Here is a 27,818-nt window from a genome sequence, read left to right on the forward strand (position 1 = left end):
AACCCTGGGGATGTCTTTTCCAAAGAAGGTACAGGTTTCCCCTGCTGTCTGAAAGTAGAGCCTTTATATGAAAACTTTTTAAAGCCCAAATGGCATAAAGCAAAGAAACAATTACATTCGTTTATATGGAAAACATTTTGAGTGTTCTCAGGCCCAAAAAATAACCTCTCTTAGAATTTTCTGATGCCTTGAGACACATCTTGCCAACAGGCGCACAAAATAAATGGAGATAAAGCCACAGATGCTCACAGACACAGTTCAGATCTTGATGCTGAGATGCTAAGTGTAATTTGGGGAAAGGAGCTTGGCGCTCAGGGTGCACACTGCTTCTGTAACTCAAAACAAATGATTAAACACTATTCCTGCTTTTCTACTTCTTTTGTCAAAGTGAAAATCCTCTTCAGATTTCTTTTGGTTATCAAAAACAGGTACTAATGTACGCCTTTCATAAAAGTTAAGTGGTGTAACTTGAACTTTTGAAAAGTGGGATACCGGTGGTAGCAAAAATGGCAGTGGGCGGGTGGAGTTGGAGAACAACCAACTAGACTGTGTCAGAGCTCTTAGGCCTGTGAAGTGGTGTTAGGCCATCTCAGGACACACCAGGAACAGGTGAGCTAAGCCTCATTGCTGCTGCGCTTTGGGCCAGATATGTCAGTAGGTCATTGAGCACTGCAAAATAGCTCCAAACCTGGAATAAAACAAGCCTTTTCTTTATTGTCAGTTTTTCTTCCCTCCAACCCAGGCAGCACACCTTTATCCCCACACTGATCTTCCCCTGCTGCTTAGGAAATTCCTTCCCTCAGTCACAAATGCAAGTTGCTTAGTGAGACATTCAGGCCATGCAAGGCCTCATTTCAGTTTTCCTCTGAAATCGTACTTCTTAACACATCCAGAAACCAAACCAACCCAAGGCTGCAAACAGATTGGCTTTCCAGGGTTTCCCTTGGGAACGCAAGCAAATTCAAGGACTTTTAGGAGTTTTGCAGGGAGGGGCCTGAAGGATTATTTAATTTCTCATTTTGTGTTGGAGAAACAGATCCAGAAATGTAAAGAGACTTGTTAGTGACAGGAACAAGACTAGAACCAAATTTCTTTACTTTGTCTCTTTCCACTATGTCAGTTCACCAACCAGCCCAACAGAATGAACGAATATCTAAAACAAATTTTGTGGTTTGAAAAACCAGGCTAAGGAAAAAAAAAATACAGCTAAGTAAATATTTTCATTTCAACTCAAAAGAAAATTCAGAAGATGCAAATATTTTCTCTTGATCAAGGAGGACTTTCTTACTAAAGAGCTCAAGGTTACATACAATCTACCTACATGTTCCACAAAAGTATAATTTAGAATATCATTTCTCTTCTCACATGCAAAATTTTTGTGATAAGTTTTGTTATGGTAGAAAAAAAGTATATGTGGCTTAATAAGTACAAATGGCTCCTTATTTTTTTTGCCATTAGTCCTCAAAATGCTCTTGGGCCAAGTCATATCTTAGCATTAATAAACGGAAAAACATACCATGTTTTTGTACCCCATTAACACATTACAAAGTGTTCATCACTTAAATAAAGGCAGCATTAAAATGTGCTTGTTGTTTGTTTTTTCAAAGAAAAGTACTTGGCACATAAGCTGTGTACTTTTCCATCTTTCAAACTGTGCCCAATCCATTTATTTTTCATGCCTTGATGTTACAGCTCCCCCATATACCTCATCTCCATCCAAACCAGTGCACCCCCAACTCATCTGTCAATTCACATTCATTTCTCTGTCCTGTGAGTCAGCACACCTGCTGCCTGTCCCACACAGGCATTCACCTCATGTGATCTTGGCTCCCTATTTATCATATGGTTTAACTCTATCTTTCTTATTAATAACTACTATTTAATGAGAGTCTGCAATAAATAGCAACTGCTCAATATGTAGAGTGGACATAGAAACTGCCATTCAATCTAGGACACCTTTGAGAGTAGAAAGGGGTGCTATTAATACTCACACTGGGACAACAGGTGTGAACCAGGGCTGTCCCTGACAAACTGGGACATATGTTTACCCTATCAATTAGTGATAGTGTGGCAGACATTGAGGCTGGATCACTCAGCATCTTTACTCTCTCCTCTCTTCCTTGCTTTCTTCTGCTAGAGGCTGGAAAACCCAATTCCTCTTTCTCGCTCACAGCTAGGACTGGTCAGGAGACATGGTTCTGGACAATAGGACCTTAGTGAGGGGTTTCTTCTAACTTGTGCTTCCAGATCAAATGAGATTGTTGCAACTAGAAAAGCTCCTTTCCCTCTTGTCCTGGGTGGAACTTGACGGAGGGTGTAGTAGCCACCCAAAGACCACAAAGTAATAACGAGTAGAAAGCAAGAGGAAGTGAGACACAGCAGAAAGATAGGTATACGTCAGGTCTCTGATGGCAGCTAAAGTGAAACTATCAATTGCCTACTGCTATGTGTGAGCTGGGTCTCCCTTAAAATTTGTATGTTGAAGCCCTAAACCCCAATGGGAAGGTATCTGGAGATGGGGTGTAGGTTTAGATGAGGTCATGAGGGTGGGGCCCTCATGATGGGATTAGTGTTCTTTCAAGAAGAAATCAGAGAGCGTCCTCTCCTTCCCCCTTCCCTCTTCCCTCACCTTTTCCCCTCCTTTCAAATATGTGTGGGCACCAAGGGTTATCTATAAGCCAGGAAGGGAGCTCTTGTCAGAACCATCTGTGCTGGTGCCCTCAGCTCAGACTTCCAGCCTCCAGAAGTGTGAAAAAATTAATTTCTGTTCTTTAAGCCTCCCAGTTTATAATATTTTGTTACAACAGCCTGACTTGATTAATACATCTAGACCTTTTCTTCTGCAAGATAATTAACTTCTTTTAGCTAAACAGAATAATCCTTTTATTACTTGCACCCCAAAGCATTCTCAACTTAGAACAGCTATCATTTTACCCCCAATTAGTTTACACACATTTTCTTTAATCCTTAAACAGCCCTGAAAGATGCCTTTAATTATCCTTATTTTTCAGACCTCAGATCCTGTGCTTTACACAAAACAGGTGCTGCTGCTTCACCTGTTCTCATGAGCAGGAGCATCTCCACTAAACAGATGCTACTAGAAAGGAAGAGGATAAAAAAAGTAATCATCCTTCCCTACCTTACTTTGTGCCCTCACTCCCACCAGAAGCAATGTGAAGTTGCTACCCTCTCACTCCACTATGGAATCCTCCAGTATCAAGATGAAATGTCCAGACTGAAAATCAGAGATGGGATTAAAGATGGTGGCATGAGAGGTGCAGAGGCTTCCTCCTAAAACCACATATAATATGAAAATATAATTAATACAATTAATCCTGAAAGAGCAACAGGAAAGAGGACTGTGCCAAACTGCATACACTTGGAGAAAAGAATAAACCTCACAGAACAGGGTAACATACGAAAGCCGTGGCCAGGTGGAAACCAAGCCCTTTCCCCACCCCAGCTCACTGGTAGGAGAAAGACAAACAGAGCAGGGAGGGAGTGGAGGCCTGGGACTGCTGAATACCTAACTCCAGAGATCTGCTCTGGGAGCACAAATCTACATATCTACATTCATGGTGCTTTCATGGTACTCTCATGATTAGGGGGTTGGAAAGCAAAGACAGGCAGAATACCTGGGGATACTGAGATTCCAGCTGCTTGTGGAAATCAGGGATCTATACTTAGCTGCTCTGGGACAAAAGAAAGGTGGGCAGTTTGAGAGACTTCCTAACAGCAAGAGGGCTGCTAAAGGGGCAAGGATTGCACAGAGCTTACTGCTCAGGAGAAAGGACAGGTAGACAAAATTGTCTGGGTGCACTCTGCCCAGCAGGTTGGGAAATTTCACAATCTTCAGGCACTCCAGCTTCCTGGCTGGCTACACAGCTCCAAGGACTCCTTCCATGATATGCAGTCTACTGTGCCTTTCTCCCAGCCAGCTCCACCTGGCTTACAAACTGGCAAACCCTACCCTGGTGTTAGGCCAGCCAGAGGGAAGTCCCATCTACAGCAACTACAAACACAAAGCACAGAGGTTTATACCTGTGTGCTCGGCCCACTGGTCTGGCAGTGGAGACAGGCATAGCAGCCGGGCAGCAGGAAACAGCTCTTTCCTCCCCCAAGGCACCAATATCACTCCCCTGTGGCCCCTGACATTGCGCCAGGGACTGAGCAGCTCTAGAGTAGAGCTTCTGGGCACTAGAGGGCGCCATATACAAATATGAAACACCAAAGGAACCTGGTTCGAAGTAAAATTATGAATGCAACACCTGAGAAAGATTTAAATGAAATAAACCTCATGAATCTTCCTGAAAGGGATTTCAAAATAAAAACCATTAACATGCTCATGGAGGTTCAAAAAATATTAAAGAACTAAGGAATGAATTCCGGTCAGAGATTCAATCATTATGGAACACAGTATCAGAAATGAAACATACAATGGAAAGTTTTAAAAGCAGATTAGATATGGTGGACAAGACAAGAAATGAAATAGAAATTAGAGAAGAGGAATACAAAGAAGCTGAGGCACAGAAAGAAAAAAGGATCTCTAAGAATGAAAGAATATTGACAGAAATGTGTGACCAATCCAAATAGAACAATATTCACATTATAGGGGTACCAGAAGAAGAAGAGAGAGAAAAAGGGATAGAAAGTGTCTTTGAGGAGGTAGTTGCTGAAAACTTCCCCAATCTGGGGAAGGAGTTAGTCTCTCAGGCTATGGAGATGCACAGATCTCCCAACACAAGGGACCCAAGGAAGATAACACCAAGACATATAGTAATTAAAATGGCAAAGATCAAGGATAAGGACAGACTATTAAAAGCAGTGAGAGAGAAAAATAAGATCACATACAAAGGAAAACCCATCAGGCTATCGTCAGACTTCTCAGCAGAAACCTTACAAGCCAGAAGAGAGTGGCATAATGTATTTAATGCAATGAAGCAGAAGGGCCTCAACACAAGATTACTTTATCAGGCAAGATTATCATTTAAATTTGAAGGAGAGATTAAACAATTTCCAGATAAGCAAAAGCTGAGATAATTTACCTCCTACAAACCATCTCTACAGTGTATTTTGAAGGACTGCTATAGATGGAAGTGTTTCTAAGGTTTAATAGCTGTCACCAGAGGTAATAAAACCACAGTAAAGAAAGTAGAACAGTTAATTACTAAGCAAATGCAAAATTAAATCAACTATCCCCAAAGTCAATCAAGGTATAGACAAAGAGTGCAAAATATGATACCTAATATATCAAGAATGGAGGAGGAAGAAAAAGGAGGGAAAAAAAGAACCTTTAGATTGTGTTTGTAATAGCATATTAAGTGAGTTAAGTTAGACTCTTAGATAGTAAGGAAGTTAACCTTGAAACTTTGGCAACCACAAATCTAAAGCCTGCAATGGCAATAAGTACATACTATTGATAATCACCCTAAATGTAAATGGTCTGAATGCACCAATCAAAAGACATAGAGTCACTGAATGGATAAAAAAACAAGACCCATCTATATGCTGCCTACAAGAGACTCACTTTAAACCCAAAGACACACACAGACTAAAAGTGAAAGGATGGAAAAAGATATTTCACACAATATGGAGAAAAAAGCAGGAGTTGCAGTACTTATATCAGACAAAATAGACTTCAAAACAAAGAAAGTCACAAGACACAAAGAAGGACATTACATAATGATAAAGGGGTCAATCCAACAAAAAGATATAACCATTAAAATATCTATGCACCCAATACAGGAGCACCTACATATGTGAAACAAATAGTAACAGAATTAAAAGGGAAAATAGAATGCAATGCATTCATTCTAGGAGACTTCAACACTCCACTCACTCTGAAGGACAGATCAACCGGACAGAAAATAAGTAAGGAGACACAGGCACTGAACAACGCATTAGAACATATGGACGTAACAGACATTTACAGAACTCTACACCCAAAAGCAGCAGAATACACATTCTCCTCAAGTGCACATGGAACATTTTCAAGAATAGATCATATACTAGGCCACAGAAAGAGCCTCAGTAATTTCAAAAAGATTGAAATTGTACCAACCAGTTTCTCAGACCACAAAGGTATGAAACTAGAAATAAATTACACAAAGAAAATGAAAAATTCCACAAACACATGGAGGCTTCACAACATGCTCCTAAATAACCACTGGAACAAGGACTAAATAAAAACAGAGATCAAGCAATATATGGAGACAAATGACAACAATAATTCAACACCACAAAATCTGTGGGATGCAGCAAAGGCCATGCTAGGAGGAAAGTATATTGCAATACAGGCCTACCTCAGGAAAGAAGAACAATCCCATATGAACAGTCTGAACTCACAATTAATGAAACTAGAAAAAGAAGAACAAATGAGGCCCAAAGTCAGTGGAAAGGGAGACATAATAAAGATCAGAGAAGAAATAAATAAAATTGCGAATAAAACAATAGAAAGAATCAGTGAAAGCAAGAGCTGGTTCTTTGAGAAAATAAATAAAACAGATAAACCCCTAGCCAGACTTATCAAGAAAAAAAGAGGAGAGTCTACACACATAAACAGAATCAGAAATGAGAAAGGAAAAATCACTATGGATGCCACAGAAATACAAAGAATTATGAGAGAATACTATGAAATATTATATGCTAACAAACTGGATAACCTAGAAGAAATGGACAACTTTCTAGAAAAATACAACCTTCCAAGGCTGACCCAGAAAGAAACAGAAAATCTAAACAGACCAATTACCAGCAATGAAATTGAATTAGTAATCAAAAAACTACCTAAGAACAAAAATCCTAGACCAGATGGCTTGCTTCACCGCTGAATTTTATCAAACATTTAGTGAAGACCTAATACCCATCCTCCTTAAAGTTTTCCAAAGAGTAGCATGAGGGAATACTCCCAAACTCATTCTACGAGGCCAGCATCACTCTAATACCAAAACCAGACAAAGACACTACAAAAAAAGAAAATTACAGACCAATATCCCTGATGAAGATAGATGCAAAAATACTCCACAAAATATTAGCAAACTGAATTCAAAAATGCATCAAAAAGATGATCCATCATGATCAAGTAGGATTTATTCCAGGGATGCAGGATGGTACAACATTAGAAAATCCATCAACATCATCCACCACATTGACAAAAAAGGACAAAAACCACATGATCATCTCCATAGATGCTGAAAAAGCATTTGACAAAATTCAACATCCATTCATGATAAAAACTCTCAACAAAATGGTATAGAAGACATGTACCTCAGCATGATAAAGGCCATATATGACAAACCCACAGCCAACATTATACTTAACAGTGAGAAGCTGAAAGCTTTTCCTTTAAGATCAGGAACAAGACAAAGATAACCACTCTCCCCACTTCTATTCAACATAGTACTGGAGGTCCTAGCCATGGCAATCAGACAACACAAAGAAATGAAAGGCATCCAGATTGGCAAGGAAGAAGTTAAACTGTCCCTACTTGCAGATGACATGATACTGTACATAAAAAACCCTAAAGAATCCACTCCAAAACTACTAGATCTAATATCTGAATTCAGCAAAGTTGCAGGACACAAAATTAATACGCAGAAATCTGTTGCTTTCCTGTACACTAATGATGAACTAGCAGAAAGAGAAATCAGGAAAACAAGTCCATTCACAATTGCATCAAAAAGAATAAAATACCTAGGAATAAACCTAACCAAGGAAGTGAAAGACCTATACTCTGAAAACTACAAGACACTCATGAGAGAAATTAAAGAAGATACCAATAAATGGAAACACATCCCATGCTCATGGATAGGAAAAATTAATATTGCCAAAATGGCCAGCCTGCCTAAAGCAATCTATAGATTCAATGCAATTCCTATCAAAATACCAACAGCATTCTTCAATGAACTAGAGATAATCATCCTAAAATTCATATGAACCACAAAAAACCTCGAATAGCCAAAGCAATCCTGAGAAGGAAGAATAAAGCAGGGGGAATTATGCTCCCTATCTGCAAGCTCTACTACAAAGCCACAGTAATCAAGACAATTTGGTACTGGCACGAGAACAGATCTATAGACCAATGGAACAGACTAGAAAGCCCTGATATAAACCCAACCATATATGGTCAATTAATATATGATAAAGAAACCATGGACACACAATGGGGAAATGACAGCCTCTTCAACAGCTGGTGTTGGCGAAACTGGACAGCTACATGCAAGAAAATGAAACTAGATTATTGTTTAACCCCATACACAAAAGTAAACTCAAAATGGATTAAAGACTTGAATGTAAGTCATGAAACCATAAAACTCTTAGAAGACAACGTAGGCAAACATCTCCTGAATATAAGCATGAGCAACTTCTTCCTGAACTAATCTCTTCAAGCAAGGGAAACAAGAGCATATAAACGAACGCATGGTACTACACCAAACTAAAAAGTTTCTGTACTGCAAAGGACACCATTAACAGAACAAAAAGGCATCCTAAATATGGGAGAATAAATTTGTAAATGACATATCTGACAAGGGGTTAACATCCAAAATATGTAAAGAACTTACATACCTCAACACCCAAAAAGCAAATAACCCAATTAACAAATGGGCAGAGGATATGAAGAGACAGTTCTCCAAAGAAGAAATTCAGATGGCCAACAGACACATGAAAAGATGCTCCTCATCACTAATGATCAGGGAAATGCAAATTAAAACCACAATGAGATATCACCTCACACCAGTAAGGATGACCAGCATTGAAAAGACTGAGAACAACAAATGCTGGCGAGGATGTGGAGGAAGGGGAACCCTCCTACACTGCTGGTGGGAATGTAAGCTAGTTCAACCATTGTGGAAAGTAATATGGAGGTTCCTTAAAAAACTAAAAATAGAAACACCATTTGACCCCAGAATCCCACTCCTCGGAATTTACGCAAAGAATACAACTTCTCAGATTCAAAAAGACATATGCACCCTTGTGTTTATCACAATACTTTTTACAGTAGCCAAGATAAGGAAGCAATCTAAGTGTCCATCAGTAGATGAATGGATAAAGAAGATGTGGTAAATATATACAATGGAATACTATTCAGCCATAAGAAAGAAAGAAATCCTACCATTTGCAACAACATGGATGGAGCTGGAGGATATTATGCTCAGTGAAATAAGTCAGGCAGAGAAAGACAAATGCCAAGTGATACCCTCACTTGTGGAGTATAACAATGAAGCAAAACTGAAGGAACAAAATAGCAGCAGACTCAGGGACTCCAAGAATGAACTAGTGGTTACCAAAGGGGAGGGGTGTGGGAGGGCGGGTAGGGATGGAGGGAGAAGGGGACTGAGGGGTATTATGTTTAGTACACATGGTGTGGGGGATCATGGGGAGAACAGTGTATCACAGAGAAGGCACATAGTGGATCTCTGGCATCTTGCTGCACTGATGGACAGTGACTGCATTGGGGTATGGGTGGGGACTTGATAATATGGGTAAATGTAGTAACCACATTGTTTTTTCATGTGAAACCTTCATAAGAGTGTATATCAATCATACCTTTAAAAAATTAAAAATAAATAAATAAATAAATAAATAAATAAAATCTGAATCACCAAATAACAGCTTCTAATATGCAAGAACAACTCCTCTTTCTTCTAGAAGCCAGCCTTGACCAACTATTGCTGAAACTAGCTGAAATTTAGCTGCCTTGGCTAAAGTCCTAGGAAACATTTAGCCCACCTCCCCGAAGCCAGATAGTCTTAAGAGCTTTCCCACACAAGGCCGTTTCAAGTGAACTGTTAACATTAATGATGTCCTGGCTGATTTTCTTCCATCAATTATACTGCAAAAATAAAGGGAGGAAAGCTGGAGTTGATGGAGTAAGAGAGCTACAATAAGAGAAATAGATAATATAATAAGAGAAAGTGCACAGTTCTGTCTAAAATAGATAAATCAAAGGGCTGCCACATAAGCGAATTATTTGGAAATATGGAGGTAGGTGATCAAATAGTTGAGAGGGAAGAATAATTGTATCCAAGGAGGGGGGGGCTGTTGTTTTTGCTGGAATCTTTTAATATGTTCTAAATCATAAAATTAGATGTATGCATTATTTTGATAACATTAAACAGTTTTTTAAAAGTGAAACTTACAATTTAAAGTAAATACTTGCCATTACATAATCAGGTGTGTCTACAAATTATCCCAATGAAAAGATCTCAACAAATGGACATGCAGAAAGCTTTCTTGGTGGCTTACGGATTTGGGAAGGTCTAGCGAGCAGCTGGTTGGGCAGACCTGGAAATGGGAAAGCTGCTTCCGCCCACACTTCTGTAATAAGAGGCAATGAACCAGAGAGCAGCATTCAGCCTCCACTCAGGCCTCCCAAAGATTGTTAGAGGATGTTGCTAAACGGCATACCTGGGGGTTTCTGGGAAAGCATCAACTTCTCTGTTCTCCATGGAAGATGAAAAGCAGAATTCTGTTCAGCTTTGTTCTTCCACTTGATTTTTGTTCTTTTTTTTCTATGCAACTTTCCTTACATTTGACATTTTCTCTTTTACTCCCTTTCCCTTAATCTGTGAGGTTTCTCCTCCCTTAAGTTTTTTTTCCTACAGCTTTATTTTTCTTTCTAATCTTAAATTCTTCCTGCCATCCCTACCCTATATCTTCTCATCTCAGTTTTCTCTAAGTCTTGGCTGATACTCATGCACTCTGTCTCCTAATTTTCCAAATAGTTAGCTGAAACGACTTGAGTCTTTTGAATGCAAGTTGTCCATCTGTACAATTGTTTAATATTCCTCAGGATGCTGTATAATAATGGCGGAATTATCTTTGAAATTCTTGGGAGAAAGTAATTTAAGAACTGTGATCTGCTGAATTCAAATTGTAGACTATTGTCTTCATGAGTAATTTGAATATTTTCTTCTCTTGAAACTTAGAACTTCAGTTCTAGAGAACTTTTTCTAGAATGACAATAGGAAATGACAACAATAGAATGAAACTAATTTTATAAAGTTTGTCCTTTCAACAACTGACAGAAAAATCAGCCAATAAATTAAAGCTCTTTAGTCTTTAGAGAAATACTATGATAATATTCAAAGAATGAAGTTGGATTTCACATTTTATTTTAATTTTAAAGTTTCTCAAAATGGAACTATATATTTGGCTGAAAACAGTAACCTACTAAGACAAAAACCTTTTCTTCTTTTAAAACTGGGGATTTCATAAGAACAGACCCATAGATCAATGAACAAAATAGAGTCCAGATATAAACCCACACATATATGGTAAATTAATATATGATAAAGGAGCCATGAATATACAATGGGGGAGAAGACAGCCTCTTCAACAACTGGTATTGGGAAAACTGGACAACTGCATGTAAGAGAATGAAACTGGATTACTGTCTTAACTCCTTACACAGAAGTAAACTCGAAAAGGATCAAAGACCTAAATGTAAGTCATGAAACCATAAAACTCTTAGAAGAAAACATAGGCAAAACTCTCTTGAATATAAACATAAGCAACTTTTTCCTGAACACATCTACTTGGGCAAGGGAAACAAAAGCAAAAATGAACAAATGGGACTACATCAAACTAAAAATGTTCTGTACAGCAAAGGACACCATCAGTAGAACAAAAAGGCACCCTACATATGGAAAAATATATTTGTAAATGACATATCTGATAAGGGGTTAACATCCAAAATATATAAAGAACTCACATGCCTCAACATCCAAAAAATAAATAACCCGATTAAAAAATGGGCAGAGGATCTGGACAGACACTTCTCCAAAGAAGAAATTCAGATGGCCAACAGGCACATGGAAAGAGACTCCACATTGCTAATCATCAGGGAAATGCAAATTAAAACCACAATGAGATATCACCTTACACCAGTTAGGTTAGCCACTATCCAAATGAAAAGACGTAGCAAATGCTGGCAAGGATGCGGAGAAAAGGGAACCCTCCTACACTGTTGGTGGGAATGTAAACTGGTGCAACCGTTATGGAAAGCAATATGGAGATTCCTCAAAAAACTAAAAATAGAAAAATACCATTTGACCCAGTAATTCCACTCCTAGGAATTTACCTGAAGAAAACAAGATCCCTAATTTGAAAAGACTTATGCACCTTCATGTTTATCACTGCGTCATTTATAATAGCCAAGATATGGAAGCAACCTAAGTGTCCATCAATAGATGAATGGAAGATATGGTACATATACACCATGGAATATTATTCAGCCATAAAAAGAAAAGCAATGCCCCCATTTTCTACAACATGGATGGAACTATAGGGTAGTATGCTTAGTGAAATAAACCAGGTAAAGACAGACACATACCAAATTATTACACTTATTTGTGGAGTAGAAAAACAAAGCAAAACAGAAGCAACAAATTAGCAGTAGGCTCATAGACACCAAGAAGAGACTAGTGGTTACCAAGGCAGAGGAGTTGGGGGAGTAGTAAGTGTTGAACCACAGTGTTGTGTATTTGAAACTAACATAAGATTGTATATCAATGATACTTTAATAAAAAAAACCTGGGGCTTTCAAATTTTTCAGTCATATGCTATCAATGTATAAAATTGATTTATAGGACTCATTGTTCAGGAATTGTGAATGTGTAAAGAATTATGGTTCTTTAAAGACACCAACATTTGCCTGGTATCATGGCTCCCTTCAAATTAATCCACCTTAACTGAAAACCTACGGCTATGGCCTGTCTGTTGCTACTACTGGGAATCTTAGCTTTCATACAAACCTGCCTTTATTTTAAATGCAGTTTATTTATTAGAAAAAAGCACACGCCTCAAACTAAATATCCTATCCATATTTCTTTCCTAACACAGGAGGCCTCTCTGAAGGTTTGTGTAGGATTACCACTTAATAGCGGCCAAGCCCAAAATAAACCCATGAGGGCTTTGCTAGGCAAATTCAACAGCACAAAAAATACCAGTCCATGAGAGTTGAACTTAGCTTTTCCCCCATTAGCCTCTTTTTGAAAACTGCTCCCCACCACCACCATTCCTTCATCTCCTAATTAGAAAGCTAATTAGGATCCCAAATTTAAATGCAAAATGGGAAGGGAGATCTGGTGCCGGGCCAGGATTCCTTTAACATCAATACTCTCCTTTCTCCTCTTCTGTTAGTGCTGTAAGCTGTGGGAAAAAGGGATCTGGGATGCAAGACTGATTGATGGGCTGTGGGGCAGCGTTTACCCTCAGCTGTCTGAAAAATCTGTTTCATACATTGCAAACTCTGAAAAGATAAAATTTAAAAACAACAACATGCCTTGGAAAAGGAACAAGTACCGTGTAAGTCCAATTATTATTGCCACGGTGACATGAGGGGACATGAGATCGCCTCAAAAAGAGTTCTTGGTTCCACCCACACAGCGTCCCAACAGTGCCAGGCAACTTCTTCGGTTACCAAGGCAACCAAAATTAGAAGTGCTTTTCCAACACTAACAGAAACTATCTTTTGAAGCGCTTTTATGAATCACATTGAATACTGATGATGCAAGCTTAAGTGATACATATTTTTCAAACATTAAAAAAAAAAAGACACAACACCATATTGCCATAAAGAAATATTCGTTTGAGATTCTTCCTCTGAAATCTTGACTTGGAATAGATTTGTAGGTCTGGTTTTATTTGTTTCCCTTTTGGATTCCCGCGGCCTCAAGTCCGAAGGCGATTTGTTTAATTTCCAATTTGTCTGGATTGCACGGGTGAGAGAGTAGAATGCGGAGTCGCTCTCGCTGTGAAACGCGACGAGGAATGGGGTGGGGGAGGGTGGGTTCAACAGAGAGCCCTCTTGTCTACTAACCTCTGCAGGGCGAAGACGCGGGCGGGGTGTTGGAGGGGGTCGGGAGCCGCCAGGAGGGAGGGAGGAGGAGGCCGGGAGAGGAGGGAAGAAAAACGTGCAGATGGCTGAATCTTCGCTGCCCTTACCGGGGCTAGGAACACCTTTCTCTGTCGCCTGGATCTCTCCATCGGCCGAGGGACTGTGTCAGGCACACAAAAGCTGATCGGAAATGGCAGTTTAAAGACGATCCTTTCCTGGTCTATTGCCGTGTCCTGGAACTGCCAATATTCCTGGATGAAGAGACCTCCAGGAAGAGCAGACTAGGTTCTTCCCGAAGAGGCAGCTTCCTTCAGGGAGAGCCGCGGTGTGGGGTGTGGTGGGAGGTTTCATTCCGTGAACCACAGTCGCTGGCCGCCGTTCCTCCGCCTCCAGCCCTCGTCTCGCGGGTCCCCAGCCCGTTACAAACTCTCCAGATCTGGGCGCGGACCTCTGCCCCCGCGCCCCAGGTGTGCGCCCGGGGCGCCCCTAATGCATGCTGGGCTCCCGTGGGCGGGCGCGCAGACACGGGGGCCGCGCACCGGGCGCGGGGACACAGGCACGGGCCCACGCGCGCCAGCTCACCCTAGCCCGCGGCCCCAACGCCCTCTGGGGCGCAGCGACCCGCCAGGGAGGGGCGCCCCCGAGCAGCCCCTCAGCTCCCCCCGCCCCCAGGAGGCGCGTGTCTCTTTCCCCACCGGGTCGCGGGGAGGACCGGCGTCCTTCCCAGCCCCCCAGGTCAGCAGCCCGGAGGAGGAAGGGGCGAGCGGGGTGGGAGCGCTGGCGGTGAGCCCCACGGCCCTCGCTTACCTTCCCGGCCGGCCGGGCTCGCGGGCTCCGAGGCGCGGCGCTCGGGGTGGGGGACACGGGCTCCGGTGGCGCCTCGGAGGCTTCCCGAGATGACAGGGGTGGCCGAACGGGCCCACAGCGGTCTGGCAAACCCCGCCCGCCGGCAGGGCCCAGGCTGCGCCGCGGGGACCCAATCCGGAGCGGGGGGCTGGCCCCGGGGAGGAGGCAGGGGGCCCGTCCCGCTACGGGATGCGGGCCCGGACCTCGCAGGCCGGTTTCTATGGCAGCCAGGAGGGAGGCGAGCTCGCGGCGCGAGGACACCCGTCACAGGCAGGAGGGGGTCTGGAGCTGCAGCAGGGGGAACCCCTCCTAGAGCGTGGACACGAAGCAGCGACGCAGCAAAAGAGGGTTGATGCAGCTCCCAACTCAGGACTGCACTGAGCCGCCCCAGCCCCTTGATGAAAGCTTTCCGTGCCCTCGGGAGACCGCCACCCAGTAATCCTCCGACAGAACCGGCTTTCCCGCAAACCACCGCGACAGCTCCTTCGTGTGTGCCTGGTAGGGTTTAGGCTCTGCAGAAAGAAGTGCTAATGCCACCGTGCCCGCATACAAAAGGTCCAGCTGCTTTGGTGCCACTTAGGCAGTGGATCCCTAATCTCCTGCCTACTCCCCAGCTGTGACCCTCCGGCTAACCGTGACAAATATATTTCCAGTTCACAAACAGGGAAGCCAAGTCACTAAAATGGGTGTAGAGCCGCGGATTCGGAATGCTACAGCACAGAGGTTATTTATGGAAATTCAAGTCTTTCGTTTTACAGAAGAGGAAACAGAGGAGGTCAGAGAAACAGGTTAACTTAGTAAAGGTCACGCAGCTGGTTACTGGCAAAGCCAAGGTTGGGCACCCTAAGTCACAGCTCAGTGAGCACTCTTCACTTCTTAATGCTCCCAGATCCTGTATTTATGACTGACAGGGCAATGTTTACAAAAGCCCGTGTGCTGACGAGAAAACTTAAGTTTAAAATTCTTTTGTGGTAGAAATGAGGGCACCAAAAGATTCCTTTTTGTTTTCTTTTTTTTCCTATTTGCCAGGTGCTGTTATAAATACATTCACGAAGAGTAACTGATTAGTCCTCACAATAACCTTCTAAGGTACTCTTAGTACCATTCCTGTTTTGACAGATGAGGAAACTGAGGCCCAGAAAGGTTATATGACTTGCTCCAGGTCACACAGCTGTCCGACGCTGGTGCTGGCATTCAAACCCAGGCGATTTGACTCCAGAGGCCAAGCTCTTCTTCCTTGCTACCCCCCTCTTCTGCCTTTTTCTTTGTCTGATTACAGGGGCCAAGAACAGGAAGGGCAAGTGAGCAAACCTTGGACAGCTCCATGGACTGTGCATTGAGACTGGTAAGAACTTAGAGGAACCTGGAATGATTGCCTCCTTGGTTTCTGAGTGGCCATCTGCTTGTATAGGGTAAATGTTCTCTGTGAGAAAGGGAGACCGTCTCCTTGAAAGACAACAGGATTTTTTTAAAGAGTAACCTTTAAAATAGTACATGCCATCAGTTTTTCTTACTAAAGCAATAAAATGCAGGATAAAGCTTTATGTATTTTAAAAACATAAAATACTCTTTGACATGACAATACACAGGCTAGGATTTCACAAGGGAACTGTGTAGAAACCAAAAGCCTCAAGCTCCCAATCTGACAGACTCTCTCGTGGGCTCTCCCATTATGTCCCTGTACAGCATCATAGAGCAAAAACTGATGGCTTAGAAAGATACTGAAGATTTCAGGCTATCACAGAAAAGGGAAACTTAAACAGCATCAGAGACCACTTCTAAAGTCCACTGGCTAGATTCCATTTCAGGAGCCCCCCTGTACTCCCGTTTCTCTAGCAGCCAGGCTGCCAGGGCCTGCTCCCTTCCAAATCAGAATGTTTCTTTCATGCCTTCCCTTCCCTTCCCTTGTGAGTCCTAGGACTGACTGCCACACCCCCAGCCATATAGGACTAATTTTGCATTCAGTTACCTCTACTTGAAAAAAGTGCCCTTTTCTCCTAGAAAGGAACACTCAACAAGTTGATTATAATGTATCAGTATATAGAGGTTAAAAATTCTTGTTTTGAATAGTGTTGGGAAATATTTTCAACATATTAAGTGAAAGCAAAAGTTACAAAACAGAATGGTACAAATTTGGATATGTATGATTAGAAGGAAATACACCAAACATTAGAAATGTTTTTGTCACCTGGTGGAATCACAGGTCACTTAAATAATACTTTCCAGTATTTTTCGCAGTTTCTACGATGGGCATATGTGTCAGAAAAATATTTTAATGCCAGAAAAATATTATTTTCAAAAAAATTAATGAAACTGTTAGACCTATAAAGACAATGTAGGTAGTTCTGTGGTTACTGGGGAGCTCCTTAAAATCCTGCTTCCTTGTGTTGGCAGTAAAGAAGCCAATTACATGTTTAGGAATAACCCAGGTGATTCTAATGCAAGAAGTATTTGTTCTATACTTTGACAAACATTGGAAGTAGCTGAAAGTTTGGAGTTTTTGAATAAAAAATCTACACCTTGACTTCTAGCTCTGCTGCTTACTAGCTGTATGAATTTTTGTTTTTAAGCATCTTCTACTCTCAGTTTCCTCATCTGTAATCTGTAGTTGTTGTGAGAATTAGTGAGATAACGCTTCTGGCACAGAGTAAATGACATTCTCTTAACCTGGAGTCCATGGTTTTGGGTGGCTGGCAGGAGGCTCCCTCATTGAAAATGTGTGGAAGTATATCCTCTCATCACAATCTCTAAGTAGCTGGGGCCCAAAGAAGGTTAGAACCTCTTCTAATAAGAGCATAATAAGTGGTACTATTATCATTATTGTAAGTTCTGAGGGGTCATTCCACATCTGGCCCTGTTCTAGGGCACACAGCGACATCCTGCTCTCATTTTCTGGTCACTAAGTTACCCGGCACACGGCATCCCTACCGAATGTGAACCTGGGCTATTCATGGGGTTTTGCGTCTCCCACTCTTCTTTCTTCTTCCCTCTGGCTGGATATTTGACAAATCTTGGGAAAAGGGAACAGCAAAAGTTTCTAGCACTGCATAGTACTGAAGGGTGGAATCTGCAACCCAAAAGGCATACCCTGTTCCAGGAAAATTTGTTTTACTTATCCTGTTAAGGATCTGTGTGCTATCTGCATCTGAGAATTCATGTCTGTTAACAATTCGGAAAAATTTTCAGACAATATCTCTGAAATGACCCTTATGCCACGTTTGATCTTTCTTCAGGAATTCCAGTTGGAATTGTGAATGTCAGGCCTTCTCATTCTATCTCATTTCTTTTCTCATGTTTTCTGGACTTTTACCTTCTTTTTGTATTCTGAGTAATTTCTTCAGATCTGTCTTATATTTCACTAATTCTGTCTTGTGCTGTAATTGTCAGCTGTTTAACCTGCACACTGACTTTATAAACATTGACAATGCAAGTATAATTAACAAGAGGTGTAAGTATGAGAACACTTAATTTCATTCATTTACAGCAGGGGTCAATTGACAGTTTAAACTTGAATCACTTACTTACAACTAGTAACTTATTAAAATCCTTTTTTCCTTACCTTTACAGGAATGTTTTAAGAACTAGTATTTCTTGCAGTAAAGAAACACTTATCTGAGATTCACCAGTTCATTCATCCATGGCAATCCTATTTTATTAAACAGTTCTCTCCCCACTTCATCTTTCATGTGTGTCTAAAGATATTTGTATAATGTTAATAATAATTATTTCTGATTAATGGGTCTTGGGGTGGATTTTACTTTATTTTCTAAAATATGTGAGTCTTTTATTTGACCAGGTATAACTTAAGAACAGCAAGATGGAAAAGAAAGAAGGTTGTTGTAAATTTCAGTGGCTGAGTGAGGGACCACTACCTCTCTCTCTGCTAGTCTGATTTAAATTGTTGATATTCTGGGTACTTTATTTAATTCACTTTAGATTTTCCTGCCTGATCATTTAGTCTAATGTTCAATATTGACCTTTCTTCCTAAAGGCAAAATACAACAAATAGTGAAAAGAAGAAAAAGAAAAAACCAATTGTGATCTGGAAAAATTTTCATTACAAAAGTAATTTTCATATAAAATTTGAGTTCCTGAGATTCTCACTATTGTAGCAACAAACTTTTCTTGAATATGTAGCCATGTATAGCAGCAAATGAAATATTTTCTTATAATTGACATTTGGGTATTATGTACAATTAGCTAATGAAGAACAGCTGAATGCTCTGGGCCCATCAATACTTTAGCAAAATCATCTCTTATGAAAAGTTGTAAAAATCAAATTTGAATCATTACCTTTGATTTTAGTCTGTAGTCTTTAAAAAGCACCATTTCAACTGGACTGGGGTTCTGAGCCCATATTATCCCCTCCACTGTATTTCCTAGCTGTACTGATAGCTATTTCACAGTACAGCTATTCTCTAAAGCAGGTGTCTCCCAGGTCCCTGAACCACAGTTAATGATCAATCATTCTCTTAAGTGAATTCATACATTGGCATTTACTTCCTAGCAGATATTAACTAACATTTTGTGTCTATGTATACTTGAGTTACACAGAGGAAGCACAAGTATTCCTAGTCAATTGTTACTATTTTCCTGTTTTTCATTTATTGTTCTCTAACATTTCTTGTTTTTGTGGCATTTTCATTTCACAAACATAAGTGATTAGTTACTGAGAAGTAGAATGTTCTTGCTTGATATTAAAAAACCCAAGAGTGTTGTCTTAGTCCAGTCCATCACATGAATTGTAAATAAACATAAACAATCGGTAATTGATAAGATATTTTTAGGAGCACCTGGCTACAACTATATCAAAGAAGAGACCATAAAACAGGTTCATTCCACTGGCTAATTGTCTGTGCTTCCCTGAAGTGCTCTGTGGTAGTTGTTCTCCAAGTGTGGTTCCAGGACTAATAGTGTTGGAATTGCCTGGGAACTTATTAGAAGTGCGATTTCTTGGGCCCTAACCCAGACCAACTGAATCGGCAACTCTGGATCTGGGGTCCAGCAGTGTGTTTTACCAAAATCCTGATGCACAGTTAGTTGCAGAACCATGGCCTACATATAGTCTCAGGGCAAGGGGAAGGCAAAGAGGTAACAAAAGACAATTTGCTGCATGCATCTTGCCAGCTTTTCTGATCTGTTCCATCCCAGACGCATCAAGGGCTGATATGTATTCTGAAAAGAAAATGGGTTTTTAAACTATACTCTGTGCAATCCAACACTGTCATCCACAAGGACAGCTCATACAGAGGTAACTGTGTTTAGTGATCAGGAGTATGTCATCTGTATATAGAGTCAAGCTTCCTGGTTTCAGATACTGAATCCACCTTTTACTGTTTCATATCTCCTCCAACACTTAGTTTCCTCCATTTATATTTACCTCATGAGATAAACTGAGATTGAGGGAGAACATATTTGTAAATGACATATCCGACAAGGGGTTAACATCCAAAATATATAAAGAACTTACACACCTCAACACCCAAAAAGCAAATAACCCAATTAACAAATGGGCAGAGGATATGAAGAGACAGTTCTCCAAAGAAGAAATTCAGATGGCCAGCAGACACATAAAAAGATGCTCCACACCACTAATCAGGGAAATGCAAATTAAAACCACAATGAGATATCACCTCACACCAGTAAGGATGGCCAGCATCAAAAAGACTAAGAACAACAAATGCTGGTGAGGATGCGGAGAAAGGGGAACCCTCCTACACTGCTGGTGTGCTGGTGAGTATGTAAGCTAGTTCAACCATTGTGGAAAGTAATATGGAGGTTCCTTAAAAAACTAAAAATAGAAATACCATTTGACCCCAGAATCCCACTCCTTGGAATTTACCCAAAGAATACAACTTCTCAGATTCAAAAAGACATATGCACCCTTATGTTTATCTCAGCACTTTTTACAATAGCCAAGATATGGAAGCAACTTAAGTGTCCATCAGTAGATGAATGGATAAAGAAGATGTGGTACATATACACAATGAAATATTATTCGGCCATAAGAAAGAAATCCTACCATTTGCAACAACGTGGAATGGAGCCAGAGGACATTATGCTCAGTGAAATAAGCCAGGTGGGAAAAGACAAATGCCAAATGATATCCCTCATTTGTGGAGTATAACAATGAAGCAAAACTTAAGGAACAAAATAGCAGCAGACTCAGAGACTCCAAGAATGAATTAGTGGTTACCAAAGGGGGAGAGCTGTGGGAGGGTGGGTGGGGAAGGAGGGAGAAGGGGATTGAGGGGTATTATGTTTAGTACACATGGTGTGGGGGATCATGGGGAGAACAATGTAGCACTGGGAAGGCACATAATGGATCTGTGGCATCTTACTACACTGATGGACAGTGACTGCATTGGGGTATGGGTGGGGACTTGATAATATGGGTAAATGTAGTAACCACATTGTTTTTTGATGTGAAACCTTAATAAGAGTGTATGTATATCAATCATACCTTAATTTTAAAAAAAAGAAGAAATTCAGATGGCCAACAGGTACATGAAAAGATGCTCCACATCACTATTCATCAGAGAAATGCAAATTAAAACCACATTGCGATATCACCTCACACCAGTAAGGATGGCTAATGTCTAAAAGACAAACAACAAATGCTGGCAAGGATGTGGAGAAAGGAGAACCCTCCTACACTGCTGGTGGGAATGTAAATTAGTTCAACCATTGTGGAAAGCAGTATGGAGGTTCCTCAAATAACTAAAAATAGAAATACCATTTGACCTAGGAATTCCACTCCTAGGAATTTACCCTAAGAATGCAGGATCCCAGATTCAAAAAGACATATGCAACCCTGTGTTTATCACAGCACTATTTACAATAGCCAAGAAATGGAAGCAACCTAAGTGCCCATCAGGAGATGAATGGATAAAGAAGAGGTGGTACCTACACAGAATGGAATATTATTCAGCCATAACAAGAAAACAAATCCTACTATTTGCAACATGGATGGAGCTAGAGGGTATTATGCTCAGTGAAATAAGCCAAGTGGAGAAAGACAAGTACCAAATGATTTCACATCTATGGAGTGTAAGAACAAAGCAAAAACTGAAGGAACAAAACAGCAGCAGACCCACAGAACCCAAGAATGGACTAACACTTACCAAAGGGAAAGGGACTGGGGAGGGTGGGGGAGAAGGGATGGATAAGGGATTAAGTGGCATTATGATTAGCACACATAATGTAGGGGGGCACGGGGAAGGCAGTATAGCACAGAGGAGAGAAGTAGTGGCTGTATACCATCTTACTATGCTGATGGACAGTGACTGTAATGGGGTATGTGGTGAGGACTTGATAATGGGGGGAATCTAGTAACCACAATGTTGCTCATGTGATTGTATATTAATGATACCATAATAAAAAAAAATTGCGCACGTGCACACACACATACACACAAAATTGAGATTGAGATGATTAAATGTAAAGTGCTCAGCATATAACAACAGCTCAGCACATCATACACAAAACTTTCAGCCTAGGGTTCCCTGTCCTGATGTAACTGACCCAGAGGTCAGTGTTAACCCAATGAATGAGTACAAAGCTGTTCTTTTCCACCAGCATCAGGCCAAGTATTCACCTGTAATTTTGTGTGACATAGTTATAAAGCACTACTTTCACGTGGACAACTTAATGGCCATCTGGTCACTTGTTTTAAACAATCAGCCCATATTAAATAGAAGATGTACATTAAAATCCACTTTCCCAGTAGCAACTATTTACCTTTAGCCCTCCATCAATACCATTGGCTTACTCAAAGTATAAAGTGGGTATTAGTCTAGAAGACCACCATGGACCCTTCTAATCCTGAAATCTTTAATTCCAAATTGAATGTAGTGGGAACAAAAGCATTTACAATTCCATGCACATATTCCTACTTTCATTGGTGCATGAGGATGACAGCCTTTTTTAACTGGTGCGACTATGAGCCTTCTGGTTTAGCATGCATTCAAAAGATTTCTGGGCTTTAAGTACTTTCAGGTTAAGTTTTCCTTTGAATCTCAGATGGTAGGTGTGGTGTAATAAAAAACAGTATTCAGTCACCATTGTCCCTGTTCCTGGAACAGAGCTCCTGAATCCCTTGGAATTTCCTGATCTGCCGCTTATTTGTAACAGTCTCCTTCTGCCCATACGTGAGTTTATGATTAAACTATCAGACCCACCCCAAGATTCCCAGGAAAGGAGGGCCTGGAGAGTGAGTTCAATTATCAGAGATCAATGAATTTATCAACCATGTCTAGGTAAGGAACTTCAGCCAACAAGGTTAAGGGAGCTTCCATGTGCTGGGAGGGTGGACCACCAGCAGAGGGCACAGATGCTCTGCTCACCTCCCCAGACCCCACCTTGCCCTAAACATCTCTGCCGTTTGGCTGTTTTGGGTTGTAGCCTTTATGTAATAGAGATGAGTCGTTCTAGTGCATTATAGAACCTGGGGAGGGTGGGAAATCCTAATCTGTAGCTGGTGAGACAGAAGTGTAGGTATGTTAGAGAGCTCATTTTCAGCTGGTATCTGAAGAATAGGCAGTCCTATGGAATCTATGCTAACTCCAAGCAGCAACAGCTGCTTGTCAGACACCCAGTTGGTGTAGAATTGAAGAATGGCTAATGGACCAGTAGAGTAGGAGAGACAGAAGAGACTCTTCTGTCATTTTCCAGTGCACATGGGATTCCTGTGATAACCAATGTCTGGCACTCTACTCAACCACTGTAGGCCTAAAAACCCCAGGAGTAAAGTGGGAGGAACAAAATACCCACTTCAGTTCTCCAAAGAAATATATATCATGGTTTTTAATCGCTGTTTCATATGTAAAATGCTTTGCAAACTGCAAAGTGCTAGTCAGCATTAAGGTTTATCACCAGGAGGTAGTTTTCCTTAATCACATTTACTGGTATTCAGAGCACAATGATGTAACCTTTATACCTTTTGGGAAAAGAAAAATGAACTACTCCTGACCCTCAAACCTGTTTTGAAAGGCCTTGCCATATCTGAAAACCCAAACGATAATTTACACTTTGTTGTGCCTTTGTCCCTTGATCTCTACTTTCTGATCAGAGCTCTTGAAAGATTATGTTTAAAAATAAACTTTGTTTCATACCTTGGCTTGAGGGCACATAAGCTATTTTCAGCATTCAAAATCCACTAGATACTAACTAGTAATTTACATAATTGAAACCATTGTCAGGGATTTTTTTTTTAACTACAACTCATGAACATGGACATCTGAAAATTCAATGTGATAGAATTTAATTCTATCATCAGAATTTTTAAAAATAATTTTAAGTTTGTATCTTTTCTTCACCTATTTCATCACTATTTTGTCTTCAAAGGAAAAAACACACACATATATAAATACATTCATAAAATACATATATACATGTTCAACTGTCAAACTGAACAGACTTGGAAATGTTCACACACTTTTTTGATCTTAAAATACAACCACTTATTCCTGTTAAATCTGTGACTTCTCCAGTTGTGGGAAGCCACTCTCTTCAGTATAGTTCATAAATGTGATAAAACTTAACATCAGGATTACCAAAAGGGTGTAAGTTGAACTGGTCTTCTGAATTTAACACTAATAATACATGGAGAAAGTATTTTTAAAGTAGGTTCACTAAAAAAAATCCCATCAGCTGCTGTATCCCAACAAGAACTCCAAATGTCAACCTCTTCCTTCTCCTTTCTTTTGAACTGATTTTTTGGGAATTGGAGGTATGTACTGAGAACTTTGTATCTTAACTCATGTATCAGTCCTGTTAATACAGTGCATAAAGTCATGTATGTTAACAGAGGTTAATACAGATGAGAAAATATCTTTGACCACAAACCAAACCTTCCACACTAGTAAGTGAAAAAAAGAAAAAAAAAAAGAGTCGTGAACACATAATTTTAAAGTTTACTTTAAAAATGTAAATATCTCCCAATATTTAACAGGTAAAGAAAATAGCATATTGCTTTATTTCATGTGGTTGTTATAGTTTATTTTCCAAGTAATACTGATTAAAAATATTTACACACCTACTTTTAAATCCACAGTTTAGCACTCTTATTTGTATGGCTTTAAAAGTTATAGCACAAGATCTTTACATTAAGGATCGGGGAAAAAGACTCATTCAAAACAAAGCCTGATATATTATATACATGTTTTTCTCTGTACTTTAAATACATTAATTTTTAAATGATGCTATTCTTTTTTTTTTTTATCTGGTGGTAAAATACTAGTGCAACTTTTCATCAAAATAAAGTTTACCACAGATATAAGTGAATTTTTCCAATTGAAAATGGCCCTCTAGCTGCCATTAAATGGAATTTCTCAACCTAACTGAAAAAGAATTGATAGTTGTCATTACAAGCAAAAATATAAAGTAACTATAGCATCACCTATGTTGCTTCTTACAACAAACTGAAAGAACCAGAGATGCTTTATAGAAATTTAGTTGGTTTTGAGAAGGCACATGGGTGTGTGTTTTTGTTTTTAACATTCTAAATTTTGCCACCACCACTCTGTTTCTATTGCAGAGATGACATCTGTGACTGTCAGGGTCAACAAGAATGTTGTTCAAACTAAAGAAAGCCAGAAGCCAAAATTTAACAGTAACAATGCACTTTTCCTCATGCAGCCTTGTTTCCTATATATTCAATTTTCTAACATGCATTAGAATACATAAACTTGTATTCTAATGACTTTATTTTTGATTTTACAATATGGGAAAAATTTGAGGAAGGACATGACCTGGGAAAGAGAGAAGGGGAGGACCCTTACCACAATGAAAATAGATAGATTCGTACCCAACTATATAATAAGAATATAATCTGTTTAAGCTTCCAGAAATAATACTTCTCAAAGCTTCCCATTCACTTATGGGGAAGATCCCTCCTCTGTGGCATTAACTGTGGGGGGAAATCAGTTTGTTTTAATAGAAACAGTTCAGCACAACAGCAAAGAGTTTTAACTTTGGTCCACTTGTCTGTTAGTTTAAGGACAGTCACACTGCCCACCATCAGTTCAAAAACCCAACACATAAATTTAAAAATATATTCACTTGTTATTTCATTCTAAAACTGGCACAGATGTTCTGTTCTCATTCCCTGCCTTTTCAGCCTGGGAGTCCAATGTCAGTTTGGTCTCTAAACCTTCAGCATCTTCATGATCCTCTCTGGTAGTTTCAGCAGCATCAGCTTGAACAGGCTCTCTTTCCTCCTGGTTCATGATTTCAGGGGTCACTTGATCCAAGTCTGCTTCTAGAAGCTCAGTTTGTACTTCCACTGGCATCTGATTTACCCGTTCAACATGCAGCTCTTCCACATGTACTTCTGTACCTTCTTCAGTCTGAATTCGACCCACTTCTAGATAGCTCACCTGGACCTGCTCTGGAAGCTCAGTCATATGGGAATCATGCACCTGGCTGTCCTGGAACAGATCTGGATGGACCTGTTCCACAGTCACTTGTGCTGAATCCACCTGAACCTGGAGCAATGGTAACACATGCACCTTCCCAACTTGCTCTATAATAGTCATTGATGTCACAGGTTCAGTTTGCACACGGGTTTCTACAGAAAGAACTTCTTCGGTTACTAGATGCTCTGTTATATTATGCGTATCACTGAGATGCCTCCTTAATTCATTTCCTTGCATAAACCACAAGTCACATAAAGTACAATGGTTGGGTTTATCTCCAGTGTGTATTACCAAGTGATCTTTGAACTGGTCCCAGCTGTTAAACACACTGTTACAGACCTGAAATAACCAAACAGATGATGTTAATAATACTTAGAGTCAAACGGAAAGAAATAGGGATTCATTTATTCTCTTTAAGGAAAAAATTGAAAATTTTCTGAAAAAACTTATAAATATGATTGTATGTAATACAATCCGATCCAAGAAATTTTGTAATTCTTTTTTATTTAGTCTTTTAGCTGATGCAGCTAACAATTTAAAAACATTTTAACACTGCTTTCATTGTTTCAATGTCATATAAATTCTAGAAATTCTAGAAATATAACTAACAATATAATTCTCCCATAATACCAACATTTAGAACCATTATATTATTTGGGATAAATACACACTGATCATGAAAGAACAGCCAATTACAGCTGGTCTACCTTCCTCTGCCCACTCCTGAATTCTAATGATTGCTCTACGGTTAAGAATAACCATAGTTTCAGACTGCCTATTATTTAGGACATAATTTTATTGACACTGGTGTCATCTAGGGTTTGATTTAAAAAAAAACCATAATCTCCCTGATAAAATCAAGACAATGATATTTCTTTATGCTCATTTCTTTCTAAACTATCAGCTCTATACCTTTGTTATAGACTCTATTAACCTTCACTTTTAATAATTTCAAAACAGAGATTCTTTTGCTAAGGACATAGTGCACCCACACATACCTGACATTCATAAAGTTTCTTTCTTCCCTTTTTTGCCCCCACTCCAGTTTGGCACGCAGTCAGGTGACATTTGAGGGTGCTATTTCTAGCAAATCTTTCATGACAATTTGGACACTCAAAAGGTTTTTCACCTATTGAATATAAAAAACTGTATTAACAAATTCAAAAAATCATATTCAGAAAAAGCAAACCAAGTATTTACTTTTTGGTTAATTCTAATAGCACCTTGTTGAAAGGATGGGATGAACTTCTAACTTGGATGTTGCCTGGACCTGGAGGTTGGTCTTCATTTTTGTTTAAGGAAAAACACACTACTTTTTAGGAAATGCAAAAAACATCCACTGGGATAACCAGTGGGATAAATACACACTGATCATGAAAGAACAGCCAATTACAGCTGGTCTAACTTCCTCTGCCCACTCCTGAATTCTAATGATTGCTCTACGGTTAAGAATAACCATAGTTTCAGACTGCCTATTATTTAGGACATAATTTTATTGACACTGGTGTCATCTAGGGTTTGATTAAACTGGATGAAACTGGACCACTGTCTAACCCCATACACAAAAGTAAATTCGAAATGGATCAAAGACCTGAATGTAAGTCATGAAACCATAAAACTCTTAGAAAAAAACATAGGCAAAAATCTCTTAGATATAAACATGAGTGACCTCTTCTTGAACATATCTCTCCGGGCAAGGAAAACAACAGCAAAAATGA

The 27,818-nt window shown here is 39.9% G+C and overlaps 2 protein-coding genes and 1 long non-coding RNA gene across 11 annotated transcripts in view; 1 reads left to right on the forward strand and 2 right to left on the reverse strand.

The window, feature by feature from the left end:
- Positions 1–14,778, reverse strand: part of NIM1K (NIM1 serine/threonine protein kinase) — a 58,416-nt gene extending 43,638 nt beyond the window's left edge. The window contains exon 1 of the mRNA XM_036910907.2: positions 14,645–14,778. The gene's annotated coding sequence lies outside the window, so the exon portion shown is untranslated. The remainder of the gene's footprint in view (positions 1–14,644) is intronic.
- A 400-nt stretch (positions 14,779–15,178) lies between these two features.
- LOC118925230 (uncharacterized) lies at positions 15,179–17,207 on the forward strand. Its single transcript, XR_005029958.2, has 2 exons — positions 15,179–15,317; positions 15,963–17,207. It is a non-coding gene; the product is annotated as an uncharacterized LOC118925230 (long non-coding RNA).
- A 7,370-nt stretch (positions 17,208–24,577) lies between these two features.
- Positions 24,578–27,818, reverse strand: part of ZNF131 (zinc finger protein 131) — a 32,608-nt gene continuing 29,367 nt past the window's right edge. For all 9 annotated transcript variants that reach the window (XM_057495444.1, XM_057495458.1, XM_057495465.1 and 6 more), the window contains 2 exons: positions 27,099–27,229; positions 24,578–26,439 (listed from right to left, as the gene is read on the reverse strand). In XM_057495444.1, the coding sequence (XP_057351427.1) occupies positions 25,753–26,439; positions 27,099–27,229 (818 nt within the window). In that variant the 3' untranslated portion in view covers positions 24,578–25,752. The remainder of the gene's footprint in view (positions 26,440–27,098; positions 27,230–27,818) is intronic.

The sequence above is a fragment of the Manis pentadactyla genome, chromosome 2 (genome assembly GCF_030020395.1).
Source record: "Manis pentadactyla isolate mManPen7 chromosome 2, mManPen7.hap1, whole genome shotgun sequence".
In the NCBI taxonomy this organism is placed as follows: Eukaryota; Metazoa; Chordata; class Mammalia; order Pholidota; family Manidae; genus Manis; species Manis pentadactyla.